The 19,621-nt window shown below is 44.7% G+C and overlaps 1 protein-coding gene across 1 annotated transcript in view; it reads right to left on the reverse strand.

The window, feature by feature from the left end:
- The window catches only part of LOC111869823, a 621,461-nt gene that overhangs the window by 49,743 nt on the left and 552,097 nt on the right, over positions 1–19,621 (reverse strand). The window contains exon 19 of the mRNA XM_033753563.1: positions 14,113–14,294. Within this exon, the coding sequence (XP_033609454.1) occupies positions 14,113–14,294 (182 nt within the window). The remainder of the gene's footprint in view (positions 1–14,112; positions 14,295–19,621) is intronic.

Here is a 19,621-nt window from a genome sequence, read left to right on the forward strand (position 1 = left end):
CTGCACAACGATCTCCTGATTTCCTGGAAAATGCTCTACTGAGGCTGCTTCAAGATGTGCCTCAGCTGTGAGGCGCGGATTTGTGGTTTCAGCACGAGGCAGCTCCGGCAGTGGCTGAAGGTGGACTGGATGTCGAGGACCGAGGGCACCAGATGTAATTTCGATGTATTTTCTTTTCCTTATGAGGGACATCTGAAGAACATTTATAGAAAATCTATCCTAGACTATGGAAGATCTCGTGGTATTATTTCAAGCAGCCGTGACAACGGTCTTGCGACGCACTGTCGTCTTCTTTGAAATGGACGGGTGCCGCTTCGAACCCCTACTGTAACTACGAGACGCTGTCATATATGACCCCCACTCACTTATTGTAACTTTTTTCAAATATATAACCTTTTAGTATTAAGAGTACCCTTAATAATAAGTCCTAAAGAGACCACACGCAGTGTTATTCGGAGCTAGGAAGATCGGCACGCAGCCTCACCCCTTCACCCGTAAGCTTTGACATACGACCAGTGGCCCCACTACTGGATCCATGCGAGGCTGCATAGCCACCTAAAAAAACTGTAGCACGTGATGATCTCTTTGGGGAACAAAGCCCTAGGCGGGGCAGACACAACACAGCTCGCCTGAGGCGAGGGTCATTCTTTCTTTCTTTCTTTCTTTCTTAAAGCAAACTTACTGTAATTTCTTTTCTTCAATAAACTTGGTTAGTATTACTATCAACGTGTGGAGTGTGGTTTGTTTAATCTTGGGCTTCAGCGTCAGCTCCTGCACCAAGACGAACCCCTGACTCTCAGTGGCCAAAGTGAGACTTTTCAGTGACGAGTACGCGACGGCGGTGGGACCTGCCACCTGCCACCTCCCACCGACGCCGAGTAAAGACGTTACAACGCCCATGATTTGATCTCATAGCTTGCGCCATTTGACAGTATCGCGTATGTTGAAAACTGAATGTCAGAGGGTACATCTTGCATGTTTCCGACTTGTGTTCTTAACAAGGGATCCATCTATGGTAAGCCTGTGCACGGATTTCGTTTCATCCTGTATATGCCTCTGGACATCATCTCAAAGCACGTACAAACTGATCAGACAATAAGTACAAAGTGTGCTTACTGTTTTACAATAGTGAAGAACTTCGTGAAATTCAACGGGAAATCGTTTCTTTCGTATATTCGCCTTCTTCCTCTTTCTTCCTTTCCATTACCTCGTTCTTCCTCCTTGCTTCATTACAACAATTATGTGAGTTATTTTCGAGGTGGTGCAGTTTCGAACACACAGCTGCCATGTAGGGAAGTACGTGAAAACCAACATACATACATAGCCACATAATATACGTATGTAGTCACATCTACTGTACACAAAAACAGCTTTCCTCCATCTCGAATTATCTGCTATGATTCACCTAACGACACGCTGCCCTATCTCAGACTATGTAGAGTCAAATGATGGGACCATGTAACAAACTGAAGGGGAGGCGAGCGAAAGCGATTGTGACCTAATTACAGGCAACATCCCTGATTTGCCTGGAGGAAATGAGCAAACCCGCAGGAAGTCTGTCAGAACAGTCTGTGCTCCAGTCGAGATTCGAACCAGACACTTCCAGCATACAAGTCAGAAGCGTTGCCTCGTTGCTTGGTGTCTGCGTCTGATTCCCAGAAGTTGCGCATGAGGCTACGAACCACGCCCTTCAGATATACGTGTATATTGGGAAGTAAAAAATATAAAATAAAACTCTAATCTTTGTACATATTCACTGCAATCTTAACTCCTCATGGCGTGCAAAGGCTACTGCTAAAGGGAAATACATCCTAAACTGTCAAATCTCCAGAGTTTCAATTATTTAAATTTAGAATAAATTTCAGATCATAAAACACATTCGAATCCGAGATAAATCTTGTTGCAGGCGGCAGTCCATGGGTCCGCAGTCATTTCCCGCTCCTTCGGGGTCTCCAGGCTAATGCCAGAATTGCACATCTCCGCGCCCGATGGGACGTGTGTAGGCAGCTCCATGATCCGGCTGCTTTCATCAGCGAACACGAGGCTACGCAGGTTCCAGAGCCAGCCTCGATGTGACGATGAGGAGCAAAATCGTTGTCCCCAGCCGAAAAAGAAACTTTAATCCTTCGGTCCTTAATCATTTAACTGGCTCGGTGGGCGCGGTTCCAGCCAAACACAGCTGGTTATGTTTCGTTCATAGTTCTCGGTTGCACAAGACTGGATGTTCATGTTATATTCAGTGCTGGCTGGTGTTGACATTTTAATTATAATTTTAATCTAGGGTCCAGACCGGCTCCAGGTTCCACCCATCCCTCATACAATGGCAACCGTGGGTCCTGTCTCCGGAGTAAGGCGAGAGGGACGTGAAGCTGACCACTCTCCTCCATCCAGTGCCGAGGTCAAGAATGGTGGAGCTATACCTCCACTCCAACACACGCGTTCACAATATAGTGTTTAATTACATAATATCTACGGCGGCATGGGGTTGCGCGAAGTACCTTGGACTCTTTCTTAGGAAGTTAATTTAGCAAAGACGTTATTTTATCTGGTTTTTACTATTAATACCAACAGATACTAACTGGGTGGTTTAATGAATTCTCCTACTTGACCAGTGTCCACCCCTGTCCTGCCAGTGTCACGTCTTGACGAAAAGTATCCGCCAAGGGAGCAACTGTATCAACAACACGCGCCTCCCTCAGGAACATGTGGAAGAAGGAAGCGGGCCATAAACCTGGGTAATTTATGTACCAGGACCACGGCGCCGCATCACTGTCAGGCAAGCAGCACCTTCATCCAGCAAAGAAACATACAGCCACGTGACGTCCCACTTCCAGGCATTTTCTTCTTCCTCCACATTCAGGGCTCTCTTCCTGCGTCTAAATGCTCGTCTCTATGTGCATCAAGTACTGAATATTTGGTATTCTCCATTCGTTTCAAATTGGCTAACCATTATTCTGTTGTCCATTATTCAATTTAACGAATGGATATTTGGTTATTCCCGTAAATCATAATGTTTAAAAATGTCCAGATTCTCTTATTTTATGGTCAAAGTTGTCATCATTCACACACTAAGTCAACACAACAGGACCGACGGACGGAGGTGGCCATTAAACCGTTCGGACAAAATCGTACAAGAAAGGAATTTTCTTCGTAACATTTTACATAAAGACGGTTCAGATCCCGCTAAAGAAGTTCACACATGTTGGGGCCAGTAATGATTCAGGGCTGAAGGTTTCAAAGGTATACAGAATTCCATATGGACATGTAAAAGTGTATGTAGGACGGACAGGTCGATACAACAAGACATAAGCCATAGCTCAAGCGGTTAGTCACTGGCTTCCCACCGCGGCGGCCCGGGTTCGAGCCCGGGTATGGTCAAGTGGGATATGTGATGAAGTACTTCGGTTTCCCTTGTCAATATTCATTCCACCAAATTTTCCATCATCATAATCGCCCGGGGCAGGTACAATAGGCCAATCAGTAGCCGACGTGCCGAGAGGACCCAGCTGGACTCCACCACCCACTATGCGAAAAGGGACACGCCCGGCATCTTGGCAGGTTGTAAGTCTGTCCCTGTAACAGGCCGGTGTGCGGCCTACCTTACGCGCCGGTCGCCGAGGTTAGTGACATACGTGTATAATACATTTTGAGGGAGAACAAAATTTTAGAAAGTGAAAAGGGTAAAGGGTTATGAAGTGGACGTTGTTATGAGCAGAACAGAGAAGTTGAGCAGGGGGTTTTCTGTGTATAATGGGATGACATTCATCTAAATAACAGTAAATTTTCCAAGCAGACAAATTCGCAGCAGCCATCGGATCAGAACTCCTGGATACCGAGACAGAGACATGACTGCATGTTAACGTGGCGACAGAAATCTAACCAGAACCGAACAATATCAACAGGAAAGGTTACAGATTTAGCCATGCATTGAGCCCAACCATCAGACTCTTTCTTACAGCTCTCTGACATAGACAGGTTGGATAAAATTGAAGGACACAGGCTACGGGACGGTCAGGTTACACATCGGCGGATGAATGCTAGCTTACAGACCGGGAAACTTTCTCCAAGCTACCTGATCTGAAACGGAAGTGATGACTGCTCAGCCTGACTCCGGCCTGTCGCCTTGTGCGCCAATAAGGAACAGGCACTGACAGGGATTCCCCATACTGCTCATCAAGATCATCTGACGATCTCCGAAACGCGGGATTTCAACTCAGCTCACACGCGGCTGATAGCCCGAGAAGATTTCGGCGCAAACAAATATACGCATGACTATTATAAATGATTTTAAGTGATAAGGAACTAAAGTATTTTCGAAAAGAAAAAAAATCTTAGAAAAACTCATACGATAATGAATAAAGTCTCACTGGGATCTGTAGCTTTATTTTTTTCGATATGATGAATATTCGATAAATTATGATGAAAACAAAAAAAATTAACAAACTAATTACAAATATTTTAATGTATTGGAACACCTGCTGTAGTTGTAAAAACTTTAGATTTTATACCCAATTGTATATCATTTATATTATATGTATGTATTTTGGCGTTCAGAACATGTATTATAATAGTGGCTTCCAGCTGACCCTCTGATGATGGTCTCTGAAGATCGAAACATATAAGGACATAAATAACTGAAATAAGAAAAATCTTCACCAGTCGCACTAGATGGAACTGTTTAACTTTTCATGATATAATGAAAACAATTTATGTGTCAGTACAGTGTGATGGGCCTAGTTGCCAAGCGATGTGACTTGTCCCGCGACCTACATTGTGACTTGTAAGTGAACAGGAATTTCTGGGAAGAACTGCATAATTTTCTTCGATACGATATGAACAGTATAGAAAATGACGCGTTCAACAATTCATCTATTCTTACGTGTATCCGTTGCCGCGGGAACGTGTTTACCGAGCCGTTGCCTAGCAACATTACAAGGAACGATACGCGGGGATGCATATACACACAGACTGATGGGAGGGATTTATGGAGCACACCGATGAGATTGGCTCAGTCGCCACGATATAAATACCAAGTTTCATTAAGACTGCTTCAGGTATTCAAGAGTTAATGAGTGGGGGGATACACGGACCACAGACAGGGTTAGAAATTGCATACGCCTACTTTGGTAGAGTAAAAGTTATCCCTGGTCTCTTAATTAATTAAGCACCACGTCGTGAAGAGGTACAACTCCACTCTTAATCTGGGCACTAGATAGAGGTGAGTGGTCAGTTTCACGCTTCTGTCGCTTTACACCCGGAGAAAGAGGCCCCAGTAACCATTGTATAGGAGGCTGGGTGGGCCCCAGTGCCGGTCTGGACGTCATGGAGAAGAGAAAAGTCACTTGTCCCTACAGGGAATCGAACCCCGATTCCTTGGCCGCCCAGACTATACCGACTGAGCTATGCCGACTCCCCAACTTGACTTGCATCTGCAATAAATTAAGGTCGAGGCAAAAGAGTTATGTGAAACAGCAGACACATCTGGAAACGCGTGTACTCCATTACAGCGCAGTACTGAAAGTAATGTAAGCCTGGGTACACAACGTAAAGGAAAGTGGTCAATTACATGGCGAAAGCGTCAAGAAAACAGAGCAAGGGGTGCGGAGAGGAGTTTCCGGCAGGAAAATAATTTCAACCCCCTGATCTTCTCAAGAGGAGGCTTTTCAAATGGGGGCGTGCATTATATGGACCACTTGGCGCTCACATAACTACAGTTGTACGTATGCCAGTGCTGAACAATCGCCAGCCATCGGACTCATCTGTATGCAGCCAGTGAAACTTGAAGGCTCCCGCTTCTCAGCACAGACACGCGCATTCCTTTCTAATTCAATTTGCAATCAACAGCCAATCAATAGATTCGAATTCAGTATACAGAGTGGTTTGGGAATCAGGTCTTGCATAGCTTATGAGCGAGAAGAAAGAGACAAAGAATAGGCGGCAGAATTCCACCATTACGGCCACTCAAGAGCGGTGGGCTTGGGACTGGTTGTGCACGTAGTCTATCCTTAAAGGAGTGTGTGCCATCTTCGTGGTCTGCAGTAGACCTACTTGTGGATTTATTAGACCTGCAATTTTAGTCTCTATAGGCAAGCCTGAAGAAAACACTTGCTGAAACTGAACGAGCTCCAAAGGTTGTCAATTTGTTTTTAACTTAATTTGTTCATAACTTACTGGCCCAGTTAAGATCTTATGGCTCTACAGCCTCGTCATCAATTTCGTAATCTATTTTTTACATACACAGTAGGACTCCCTGGACGGGGGTTCAGCCAGTCGCAAAGCCGCTACCTACACACAGAATAAACGCACACACAGGCATCCACGCCTTGAATGGGATTCGAACCCACGATCCCAGGGTTAGAGCGAACGAAGACAGTTTATGCTCTAGACCGTGCGGCCACCGTGATCGGCTAACATCTTTCATATGTTGTGAAAAATCAGTACTTTTCCTCTCTTGTACAGGAAATTCCGTAACGAAATGGGCGCCGTGCTTGAAAACAGGAAGCTATGAAGAATGTTTGGATCTAAGGAAGAGAAATTAACAGAAGAATCGAGGGAATTCCCCCCCCTCCCCAACCCGTTGCTACACAACGGCCCTGTAAATACGTTACCTGGCAACGAATAGACATGCAACAATAGAAGAACTGTTGGACGATGTGGTTTCTGTGCAATACGTGTTTCATAAAATAATAAATATGTAGTGAAAGGAAAGTGGGAGACTATTCTTCAAAGAACTTCTTGATATATTATCGTTCCAGCTATGCCTAAGTCACCACGTGGTCTTTTCCCCTCAGCCCAAAGACTTCGTGTATAATCCTCATCTCTCCCGGGCGTACTGACATCTGCGTTCTCTTTCATGTGATCACTTTAATCCCTCTTTTGGGTCCAAATATTCTCTTGACAAACACGGTCATTCTAAAACGCGCTTTATTTTTGGAAATAATAGGGGAGTATCGGTGTATACATGCATGTCGCCTGGTCCATACGACACAATGAACCAATCCAATTAATATTAAATACGTCTCAATCTGTCGCCTTTAAACGGAAACCTAACCAACAAAATATTTCCACACGGCGTTTCACTGGCACCGCCGGCCTACAGTCATGCGCCATTGGGGTACAGGCTTTTTGTAATGTTTTCTCTCTAGCACGGCAACGAAATTCGTATTGGCTTTTTTCACTCTCCCTCTCATATAGAATGGAGGGCCCCTAACACCTTTCGGTATTCGGGGCACGTAACTCGCCCTCACATCCCCCCCCCCCGCCCCTTCCAGCCAGCGCGTGCGACACGACTACCCTTTTACCGGCATTTCTTGCTCCAACACCACGAGAAGGGAAAAAGAAAAAAACACATTTTTAATCAAATTCACCTCTTGGCTGGAGTCTCAGAAATCATCTAACCTTCAGAAGCCAGAAATGAATAGGAGATTCCTCAAGATGTTCTCAAACAAGCTCAAGCTTATGCAAAATTTTTACTGCCTAAAGAATACTGCTTTCAGGGATACCGTGCGGTCCCGTAGAATTCACTGACGTTTCGGAGGATAGTGTCTCCATCTTCAGGCTCGAACAGTAAGCCAAGGAAGCAAACTGTTACCGGACTACACGGCGTCACACCCCAGACAGATCACATACAGCTGCAAGAGTCTCATATCAAAGATTCCTACTACGTAGGTGGCTTTAAACGGGTGTGGGAGGTCCACATAATGCAATGTTATTGTATAATTAGCATGCAGAGATTTTCCATACTTTTGTTGACATTAGATTTACAGTTTGAAATCAACCAATCAAATGTCCACGTATTACCTGTAACTATCTGGGCTTCTAAACTTGTTTTCATTAAACAAATCAAATACGTATTATACCTAGAATACTACCATTTCGTGAGTGCGTAAATTTACACTAGGGGTAAGTAAATTACAGCCCGGGATTCAACCCGCCATGATACTGATATTAATAATATGGTTCTATTTACGTATGTATGTCTTTGTTTATGGTGCATTTAGTAACGCTAGCAGGAGTCCAGACGCTACAGCGTTACATGGCAGGTTGACTAATGAATGAAGAACTGCAAAAGACGTGGAAAGATATGGTCGTGGCTTATTTCACGGTACTTTCTCGGCATTCGCCTGGAAGCAGTCAGGAAAACCACCTAACCTGAGGCTCCCGAGTAAGACGCCGGAGTCGAAGCTTGAAGAACCAGTCCCCGACATATGTATCTATGTACAGGTAAAGTTGTCCCTACTAGGCCATGAAGGAGTATGAGGGAGTGGACGTATAGATCCACATTTTCTTGACCTCAGCACTAGCTGCAGATGACTGGTTAGCTTCACGCCCAGGCCGCTTTACCCCTGGGGAAAGAGCCGCCGGAACCCATTGGATAGGAGGCTGGGTGGACCCCAGAGCCGAACGTGGTAATGGTAATAGGTAAAAAATAGTAAAGCTGTCCCTGCAACAGGCCGTTGAGGCCCATCGGGTTGTGAGACGTCGAGACTCCCAATTTTCTAGAAAATCGGCTCACAGATGGCGGTGATGTCAGCCTTACGCGCCGGCCGCCCTTTAACCCCAGGACGAATCCTGGTACTCATTTCTGTTAGAGCCTGAGTCGACCCCAGGGCCATAGTGCGGCTGGAAGGATTAAGTCAATTGAAAAATCTAATTACCTCATTGTGAATCGAACCCGCGACCTTCTATAAATTAAACTGATGTAATTAAGTTCAAGTTTTAACAATGATCGACATCGTTGAAAAATTACAATACTTTATGTTGTTTTAAATATTATTAAATATTCAACTTACTGAAAATGATGCAAATTAAAGTGGTGGGTCCTACATACAGACAAACTTTCTTTGCGCACGGTTTCTGAAGGTTTGCTCTCATATTTAAATACAGTCAGTTAAATCCAGCATACGAAATTTCATTTAAATTCGTCCGGTAATTTCGTAGATGTCATATAACAGCACAGCACTGTGACAGTAGGCGTACGTTCATTTCACGCATTTTGTACAAATAACACATAAAATAGGCCTCAATGTTAACCCTGTAAGCCTAATGGTTCCCGGTCCAGGACCAGTAAATTGCTGCTGGCCCTCGCCAGGAAAGTCGTTCTTGGTTTCGGGTCCTGTCGGGACACACTACCAAATTTTTGTTAATTCCAAGACCGTTTGTGTGTATGGAAATGTGGTCTCCTCTTCGACAACAAGAGGGGTTTGGTCTGTCTGACCAGGCGCCACGTCTGTTGCATCGTGGGTGTAGCCGTGTTCACACAGCGTCCAGGTTCGGGCACTGGAAATGTATGAACACCATACACGCTGCCACTTTACTACAATGAACAACATTTATGCGAGACGTACACAGGAGACCTGTCAGTACACGCCTGTGCAGCAGATTATGCCACTCCGAAACAGCAGTCACTACAACGGTCGTACGCCTGCCTGACCGCAGCCAAGCTGAAGCCTCTTATGCTTCGTTCAATGGTTCTACGTATGTTCTCGTATGTGTATCACATGTTCTGGCATATTAAAATCCCGTATTCTGACCGCACAGTATATTTGTATGTTTTATATGGTTCTCACACTGCACAGAGAGCGACTGTGTCCCTAAGGGGCATTAACCGGTTAGTCTATGTAGCGGAGATGTGATGTTTCCTGTGAGGTACGAACTAAAGTTATATATCATGTAGCAAACGTTAGGTCTTTAAAGGGCACTCTGGCCATCAATTCCGTAAAAATTCTCAGAGATGAGACTTAAGCAATTCAGTGTATACGAAGTCAAAAATGAGAAGCCGAAGCAGTAAGGGGAGGGCTTACATATTTTCACCTGCATTTCAAACCCATCTTGCATGTAACCCCCCCCCCCCCAACAAGAACTTTAATATTTACATCTCTGGAACACTTCATCAATTAAATTATCATAGAATCTATAACCGTTTAAAATTGGAACTTATATGACATACGTAAACGTGTCATGGTTGTCGGTGAACACCGAGAGGGCAATGTTTGTGTTGATGCACGTCGTCTTAACCCCCCACACCGGGCGACACAGCTTGAGCCATCTAGCGGCCGCTGTTAAAATTGGGAGTACAAGTCTCGCTGGTTCAGTCGACGCCAGAGGAATCTATTTTCCACGTGTATGAGGTCTAGTCCGAACGATAAGAAATTTTAATTACATGGAACCAATTATGAAATTTACTACAAGAAAACCTCTTTCTGTATTTCTTCTTCGGCACAACAGGCTAATGCGGCTCAAGCTTTCCCGTATCCCAGGTTTCGAAAACGTTTATATAAGACCCCTAGATTCCTCTTTCTCGGACGGGCTAGGACTTCAAGATAATGTTTCTGATTCACTGTGACGCCTGGCGTTACAAATTCTTTACGAACTACCCCGCGACAATATAAAAAATGACAATTTTCTTTGTGTTTTATTTTCTCATGCGAGCTTCCTTCTGTCTTGGAATCTGTGGCGTGCGCCATTCCTCACGGAGCCTCTTGGTTTCCGGGTCGTATTCGAAAAACCAACTTTCTTCATTATTAGTTTCGAGCCGTTCGAGGATTTCTGCTGACACTTCTTTTCAGTGCGCCTTTTGATTCTTGTTTAAATGTTTTGGAACCATCTCAGCACACAATTTTCTCATGTTAAAATCTCGCGTAACGATTTGGTGGACCGTACATTCCTTAAGATCAAGTTCATCGGCGATCATTCGAATTGCCAAACGGCGATCTTGAAGAATGAAAGTCCTCATGCGGCCGATGTTTGTGCTTGCTTTCGCAGATCGCGATTCATCCTCCACTGTTTCTCGCCCGTTACAGAGTCTCCGTGTATATGATAGACAGTCACTACCAAACACTGTCTGAGTCTTTCCATAATCGGTAGCACCCTGCCCCAGCTTGGCACAAAACTTGATTGCATAACGTTGCTCCAGGTTATCCTTCTCCATTTTTGTGACGCTGTAACAAAACACACATCTACACGAACCACAAGAGAAGCAAATGCATTCACGTCAGCAAGTTCAAACTTGGACTGAAGGTACAGGAGGGATGTAGCTATCGTCTCGTAGCGGCCGCGGCGCAACAGTGCCCTCAGTTCTCGCACTACATGATTAATCTCATTACTCTGTTAACACACAATTACATACATCTATGCCGTGAGTGGGATCTGACCTCAAGATTACCAGTGTTTGAGCGGTAAAAAACAATACACGTATCAGACGAGGGCCACTGTGTCTGGCTCTTTACCTGTCTGTTATTAACTCGTGAGAAATAACAACAGGCTATACGATGCACAGTATGTTCGCACTTGGCCGCGCCATAGCTCAAGCGGTTAGTCGCTGGCTTCCCACCGCGGTGGCCCGGGTTCGATCCCGGGTCTGGTCAGGTGGGATTTGTGGTGGACAAAGTGGCGCTGGGGCAGATTTTCTCCGAGTGCTTCGGTTCCCCTGCCAATCTTCATTCCACCTGGTCAAGTGGGATTTGTGGTGGACAAAGTGGCGCTGGGGCAGATTTTCTCCGAGTGCTTCGGTTTCCCCTGCCAATCTTCATTCCACCAATTGCTTCACAATCACCCTCACCTATCATCTGGGGCTGGTATAATAGGCCAGAAGTGGCCGCAGTACAAGGGACTTAGTCCCACTCCACTAGCAATAACAAAAAATGTTCGCACTTTCTGCAGGGCTCAGATTTCTTCACTATACAAATTCACTCGCTACATCAATCTGACATGTCTGTAATGTCACAGTCTGGTCATTTTGACAGGAATCGTATCCCGACACTTATTAGTCACGCCAGGTACCGCAGCATCCCGTTGTACGTCACTCATTTTCACTTCTTACTCACTGTCCCACGCGCAAATTTGTGTTAAAATCTTAAAGTTCACTTTTTAATTTCAAATTACTTTCCATATCACCGGTGCACTACATGGGGAACGCGGCAGCGTAGTTGGTTGAGGTACTATGGTACAAGCTGGAAGGACGTGGGTTTGATTCCCGATGAGGTTATTTGATTTTTATATTGACCTAATCATTCCAGCTGCATTATGGTCCTTGGGTCGACTCAGCCTCTAACAGAAATGAGTACCAGGAAATTTCGTTGGAGGTAAAGAGCGGCCGGCGCGTAAGGCTGACAACCTTACCGCCATCTCTGAGCCGATTGTCTAGAAAACGTGGGAGTCTCGACGTCTCACAACCCTATAGGCTTCCACGGCCTGTCACAGGGATACCTTTACCTGTACCTCGTGCAATACATGTTTTGACCGATATGATCCATCAGGTGCTTCGAAAATTGGTGCTGAAATCTGCTCCACTACCGGCAATTATTTCCTAAGTATACCTCGCACAGGACACGTAAGCGGTAACACAGAGCACTACAAACGTACACAGGAGCGCATATACGGGGGTATACAGAGATACAAAATGGGCAAAGAAAGGGACGAAATAAATTACCCTATTTCTGCGTTGACGGAAAAATTAATCCGAGGGGTGTAAATTAATTCCCCTATCATCCCTAAAAAATTCAAGCCAATAATATGGCAATGAAGTAACGTGCGGCCGCACACCAACTGCGTCAAGACAAGCATCAAGACATGAGGCAAATGACACAGTCTTGCTTCATTCGTGATTCGTCAGCATGAAGCTGACGTCAGCATCATGACTCACAGGTGTGCGGCGGCTTTCATAATCTAATTCGTTTTAACTGTGCTCCTTTCTTTCTGTCGCAGACATAGTGTCTTGACTGTTACATGTCTTGACGCATGCCGGTGTGCGGCCTACTTTAGAAATACACAAATTGTGGCAGTCGTCTTACGAAACAAATCGAATGAAATTACTCTCAGAATTACTAGGTTTTTGGACTTGCCAACAAAACCAAGTGCATGAGCACCAATGTAGTGAATATGACAGGGGCTGTCAAGTGACTGAGGTTAGCTCTTTCTAAGAGACCCAACAGAGTAGGTGTCTTACTCACCTCATCTGAGGATGGAAACAAATCCAGTTTCCGAAACGCCGTGTTCTCTGGTTTCTAGAATATCGGACGATGGACAAAGTGTGAAAACCCTGGATTTCCGAGTGTTATACATCATCGCCAGAACCCTTCAGAGCTTGTCTGGTATTCCGTGGGGCACAGAAGCTATGGGAGCTCAACCACACACAGAAGTCCGCCCCATTCGCGCCAAAGAGTGACCACTGAGCCGTAATGTAAAGAGATCTCACAAACGACGAATATCATGAGCCCGTAACTGGTGTGCAGCCAGAATCAACGGGCATCGTCACCCTAGCCTAATTAAGCTATTAACGCTCCCTTACTCATAAAATCCAGCTTAATCAATGGGACGGACCGTAAGCCCAACGGCGAAGCTAATGGGATCAACAGCCTCCTAACGTCATGCACTACAAACTGCGATCTCCTTACCCAATTACAGAAACATATAAATCCAAACAGAGCGTATTACTGATCCTGTCTTTAGCAAGAGAGTATCAGAAACAGTCCAGTGACCGCCTCTGTGGTCTAGTGGTCAGAGTTCCTAGCTACACATCCAGAGGTCCGGGTTCGATTCCGGGCGCTACCAGATTTTATGAAAAGTAGTGGGTCTGGAACGGGGTCCACTCAGCCTAGTGAGGATAACCGAAGGGTTATTTTAAGGAAACAGCGGCTCCGGTCTAGAAAACCGAAATTAACGGCTGTTGGGATTCGTTGCGCTGACCACGCGACACCCTCTATCCGCTAAAGTTGGCACTAACTTCGCCGACAAACGGCGGTCGCTCGGTCGGTGTAGTTCGCTTGGGGACTAAAAACCACGAAGTGTGTTTTCTGTTTGTTTTGTTTTGTCCATCGTCCAGTATTCTGAAGAACACTAAAGAACCAAACGCTTCGGAAATTGGCTATTTCCGCCATCAGGTAAGGTACTTGTGTTCTTTTGAATATCGTAAGATGGACAAAATTAAAAAACCCAGTAATTACGAGTGTCATACACCATCGTCAGAACCCTTTAGAATCTACAGCTGATGTGCTAGCTGTAAGAGATCTGACCATTAAAATAAAATATCAACGTTACATACGCTGGAGAATTAAGATGACTCGTATTCTCCATGAAATTGTGTTTAACCATCAAATGATGGATGCCGCTTACTTTCACTTGTTGAATCCTCGTCTCCAACTGCTCCCGGTCCTGAACTTCGGATTCCAAAGATGACACTCTCGATGCAAGATCCAGGAGCTCATCACGCAGTGCTGCCATCTCGCGCTGTAGTGTCCGAACTCGCTGCAGATCTTCCGCCCGTGTCTGCAGCATGTCCCACCTCTGAACTAAACCTGCAACAAACAGACAAATAAATAAGTAAACATGAAGGCAGAGAAAAGTAACAGATCCTTGTTCTTACTCAGTCTGGATTTCATCAAGTACTTACGTCGCAAGCGAAGTACAGTTATGAGAAAAACAGTAGGTAGTATCTGGATAGATTAGATACGATACAGACACCGATACTGAAGATTATGATGGATATTGGAATGTTTATGACTCAGAAAAATGTGCGCACTACTGCGTTACAAAAGAATGCTTCAATGCAGTCATTTTACTTTTTTATTCACTAAAGCCACAACTATCAGAATAGCACGTGTTTACATAAACAAAACCAAAAAAGTTACCAAAAGAACAAAAACGCGTAACCTAAAATCATACTGATAACGGCGAACTCGTCCCTGGTTTTCTGGTCTTTTACTAGAACTCTGACCACTTCCTCTGACTCAGAGTTACTTTACGACTGACGGTTTACCGCTAATCAGTTCGTCTTCGCGACGAGCCCCTGAGGCCGCCGACCAAAATTTTTATTTTCCAACTGAACACTTGCGGTTATAGTCTTTATGTAACACCATCTCAGACGAGAGGATGCGTCTGTAGTTTACAATTGCTGCTGGTCCTCGACAGCGCAGTCATTCTCATGCCCGAGTACCTTTTCGTCGTCTCTTGTGTCTGAATCTCATGTTACGACCGACGGTCAGTCGGGCAGTCTGTCTTGGAATAAGGCACCCAACCGGGGCTTATGACCAGATTTTATTACTGTGAGGCAGTTGCGGGTTTGTTGATGTGGGGCGCTCTCTCTGACGACAGGGCGAGTCTGTCGTTTACAACTGCTGCTTCCCCTCGCCAGCGCAGTCATTCTCGGGTCCGATTTACTGTCTCACATTCAAGACTTCCCTTTTCGTCGCCTCCTACAACCCGCAGGTCTACGGTCTTCTTCTTCTTCTAACATCTGGTTATAGCTGTTAGGCGGCTGTGATAGCAAACACCGACCCGCAGGGTCCCATTCTGCTCTTTGAGCTCCCGTTGGGTTGGGAGCCATTGTAATTACCGCAGTAACCATAACCACTTACTTAACTGTTGTTCCAGAGATGGACGTTCGGTGCTATGTGTTGAAATTGGAATGCATTTAAGCAACTGTTACCTAGCAATGGCTGACTGCACTGCGGGGAACAATGTTTACCCAGCTGTTGGCTATCGATGTATGTTTGCTTCGACTTCGATATTCCGGCTTTTAAGCGTCACAGGATTCTGGTAGGGGAGCGGATAGCACGAAATTAACTAAGGAACGACAGTGGGCATCCCCGAATTTATTTTGCTATTAACTTTTTGGCGAATGGAATTCTCATTCCTTACTGTCGTTCACACACACATAATGAACATTGCCGTATGTTCGAAAGATTTATTATTTATCTCATTATACTTATTTTGTACTGGATTCTAGTGATAACATGAACATATTTTTAGTTCTGTCTTAACTTCCATTTTTAAACACATGTCTGCAAATGATGCAACGAATTCTGGCTTCGTCAGAAACTTCAGTACAGTTATGTTAATGATTAACACGGTGTGTGGGCTCAATGTACTGACAAGCAGGCCTACTTATGTGTCTGGATTCGAATGTTATAAAATGCAAAATACAGAACCATGAATATGATAGAAATGCAGCCCAATGGGAACAAAGTTACATGCTCGTGGCTGTCAGCAATATGGCGCACTTCGGGCCACGCACCATCAACCTTCGTGACAGTTACCGGGGAGACTTGGCAACAAGGTGGTAAAAATCAATACGATCTTATACTAAATATATGCCATTTCTTGACTTAGATTAATATACAATACCGAAGAGCAAGAAACAGTACATACTTTTAATGCTCTGAACAGCTCTCTGCTTCACGGTGGTTTCTTGCTTAATTCTTCGACCCTGAAGATAGACGCATATGTCCCTCCTAAACGTCGCTTGATTTTCAACGGACTAGACAGCGTTATGTCACAGAAGATAGAACTCTTCAAATATGACATAATCTGATCTGCTAATACTGCACTCGATTGGCCGCAGTAACAAGTGACACAGTCTCACCCCCATGAGAAAATAAATCAAACGTAAAACTCTGTCAGTTGCGATGGCATGTGATGAAACTGTACTCTCCTAGCTCTGGTTTCTCAAGTAAAGTGTTTAAATTGTATGTACTCTGTCTCGGACACTCTGTAGTGTGTATAGCATCAACTAACAAAATGTTTCAATATTGGTTTTTGTGACGACGCTAGATCAACTACTCCGGTGATGTTGCGTCAGAGAGGTAACATATTGGTTTCTGACAATGTGTCTGTCACACCAGTAGTCTGCGAACACTAGAAGACGTTGCACCTTTAAGACTGCCCCTGAAATCGTTAACCACTGTAACAGGATGCTGAAAAATATATTAATATTAACGATATGACAGAACTCTCTCGGCTCGGGGAAATTTGATCACAAATGAAATAACCGCAACATCAATCAGTAAATGATTCTGATAATGAGTAGCTCAAATCAGTAATGCTTGTGAATACACTGGATAAGACATGCACAAATCCATTGCACTTGTGGAAGTAATGTTACCTCTTAAGCGATCAAAAGTGATATCCTCGTGAAGAGCATCACGGAACAAAGTACAACGTGCCTCAAATTCTCGCAAGAAGCCACTCAACTCACTCTTTCTCCTTCACACGACAGAAACACACTGATCCACACACACGGCCGTTTCTACTGCTCGTTATTTTCTGCGCTAATTCTGGCCTCGTTCCATGGCGATGGTTCCTACTTTTAACGAACTCGCTAGCTGCTATAGCCATCGGCTTTCAACTTATTTCATGTTTGTACAACATATCACACAAGCGAGGTTAGCTACGTGATTTCTGCACTGCCTGAGTCACTCGCAAAGAATCCTGACACTGCCTATTCAGTACCTGAAGTGGGCGCTTCATGTTGTAAGGTCGTCCGAACAAGTGCTGGTTATTACAAGACTTGAACTTGATTGCATGGTAATATTCGTCATCAATGCATGCACATAACAGACACCGAGGCTGCCCATATTCGTAGGTGTGTGTGCGTGTGTGTGTGTGTGTGTGTGGGGGGGGCTACGTGGAATTTAAGTGAGGCATGCTATGTATACGCCGGTCACAGCGGTCGCGCGGTCAAAGACATGACCCGTCTTCGCCCGCTCAAACGTTGGTGTCGTGGGTTCGAATCCCCCGAGGCACGGATGTCTGTGTTGTCATGTGTGTGCAGGTAGTGGCCTTGCGACGGGCTGATCGCCTGTCCAAGGAGTCGTACCGGCTGTGTAAAAGATCAAGAAACTGAAAAAGCGGCCAAGGTCCAACAAAGGGCTGTAGAGCCATAGACAGATACGAGTATACCTTGCATACACGGCTGTACTCTCCGACGTTATATTGGCCATCGAGGTTACATAGTATCACTGTGGTGATTATTCTTAGGTATTTATTTTTATTATTGATTTTATAAGGTCATCTGGTACTATTCGGACGTTGAAATTGAAGGTTACTGTGGACTGGGTTTGCGGTTAGAATACGGGGGAGGGGGAAGTACAAAAACGGTTTTGTGTAATGGAACAGTAAAAGTAAAAAAAAAAGTAAAGCTATCCCTGTACCAGGCCGTGAGACGTTGAGGGTCCCACATTATCTAGACAATCGACTCAAAGATGGCAGTAAGGTTATCAGCCTTACACGCCGGCCGCGCTTTACTCTCAAGGAAAATTATTTAATTAATTCCTGGTACTCATTTCTGTTAGAGGCTGAGTGAACCCCAGGGCCATAGTGCGGCTGGAAGGATTAAGTCATTTGAAAAAATCCAATGACCTCATCGGGACTTGAACCCGCGACCTTCCAGCTTGTAGCATAGCCCCTGAACCAACTACGCTACCGTGTGCTTCCGCAATGGAACAGTATGTCATGCTATATCCAACACCCAGCTCGAAAACAAAATGAGGGAAAATATAAAGGATAGCTAATTAGAAAAAGTTTGTTTTCCTATACATATCTTCGTGAAATACAATTTAGTGCACGATTGCAAATTATATTGGAAATTCGTTACATCAAAAGGGTAATGTGACAAATACATTATCTAATCTGAGGCCACAATTACACACTTTACCACATGGTTCGTGTTTACCTGGGTTACGTGTACTACAACACAGGGAATCTACTCTTGCCCAGCCAAAGGGCCGCTACACTCCGCCCCCATAGGGGCAGCCGCGCTGGAACAAATGCCTGTAATATGAACAGTATTTTCTTCGTCTCTGGATGTCCTATGTTACGGGTCGGCGGACAGATGAATTGGAGTTCGATTTCCGGCAAAGGAAAGGGCTTTTTCTCTTCTCCAGTGTGGAGATAGGCTCTGCGGCCCACCCATCCCCTTGTCGAATGCGTACTAGGGGCATTTTGCTCAAGGATCGTGAAACTGACCACTAGAGTCCATCTAGTGCACAGGATAACTACGCGTGGAGCTATACCTCCATACCCCCTTACGCATTCATTGCGTGGCACTTAAGAACTGGGACAACTTTATCTTTTCACCTTTACCTGGATGCTCAATAGGATGAAGGTGGGGACGTGGAGAAAGTGAATGGTCTCGGCATCACAATAGTTGCGCCATAGTCCCTTCTGCGTTTAAGAGTATGTTCACTTACAGCTGCATTCCATAACGTCCAATCTGGATGTATTTCTCAGCTCACGGATAAACTTTAGTAACAGATTGTAATAACAATTGCATTAACTCAGGGCTATATGCGCAACAAATGGCAGATACTAACAGGTCCAAAATAATCCTTCATTAGGAAGGTTAAACAAAATTTATGGAAACAATCGCCTACTTCCCTTTGATACGACACGGAGCGCATAGAAAACGATGGGTCAAACAATTCTATTGTTGCAGTGTTGCCTAGCAACGATAGGACAGATACACACAGACAGACAAAGGTGATCTCATAGCCTACTTTTATTTTTCAAAATTGGAGAAGTAGGCTAAAAATAATCCACTTTCTAGAAATTACTTCACGGTGACGTGTTAAAAAGACTTCTGCCCAGATGTGCAATTTCCTGACCTTCCAGCTAACATAGCAGTTATCTGTATATCTGTGAGACGTGACGTGTGGAGCAAATTCCCTTCCTTGTGTCTTCTCACTTCGTAAATTCAGGTTACCAAACGGTCAACTAACCAGTTGGTTGGCGGTGTAAAATTTTAATTACTAATTCCCGGTTGCACTGCCTCACTCCACCTCTCCTTTACTCGTAATGCCGCATCCATTCCGAAATGTCTGCCTGGCAGCTGGAATCAGGTTTAGAG

Source organism: Cryptotermes secundus, unplaced genomic scaffold, assembly GCF_002891405.2.
Source record: "Cryptotermes secundus unplaced genomic scaffold, Csec_1.0 scaffold245, whole genome shotgun sequence".
In the NCBI taxonomy this organism is placed as follows: Eukaryota; Metazoa; Arthropoda; class Insecta; order Blattodea; family Kalotermitidae; genus Cryptotermes; species Cryptotermes secundus.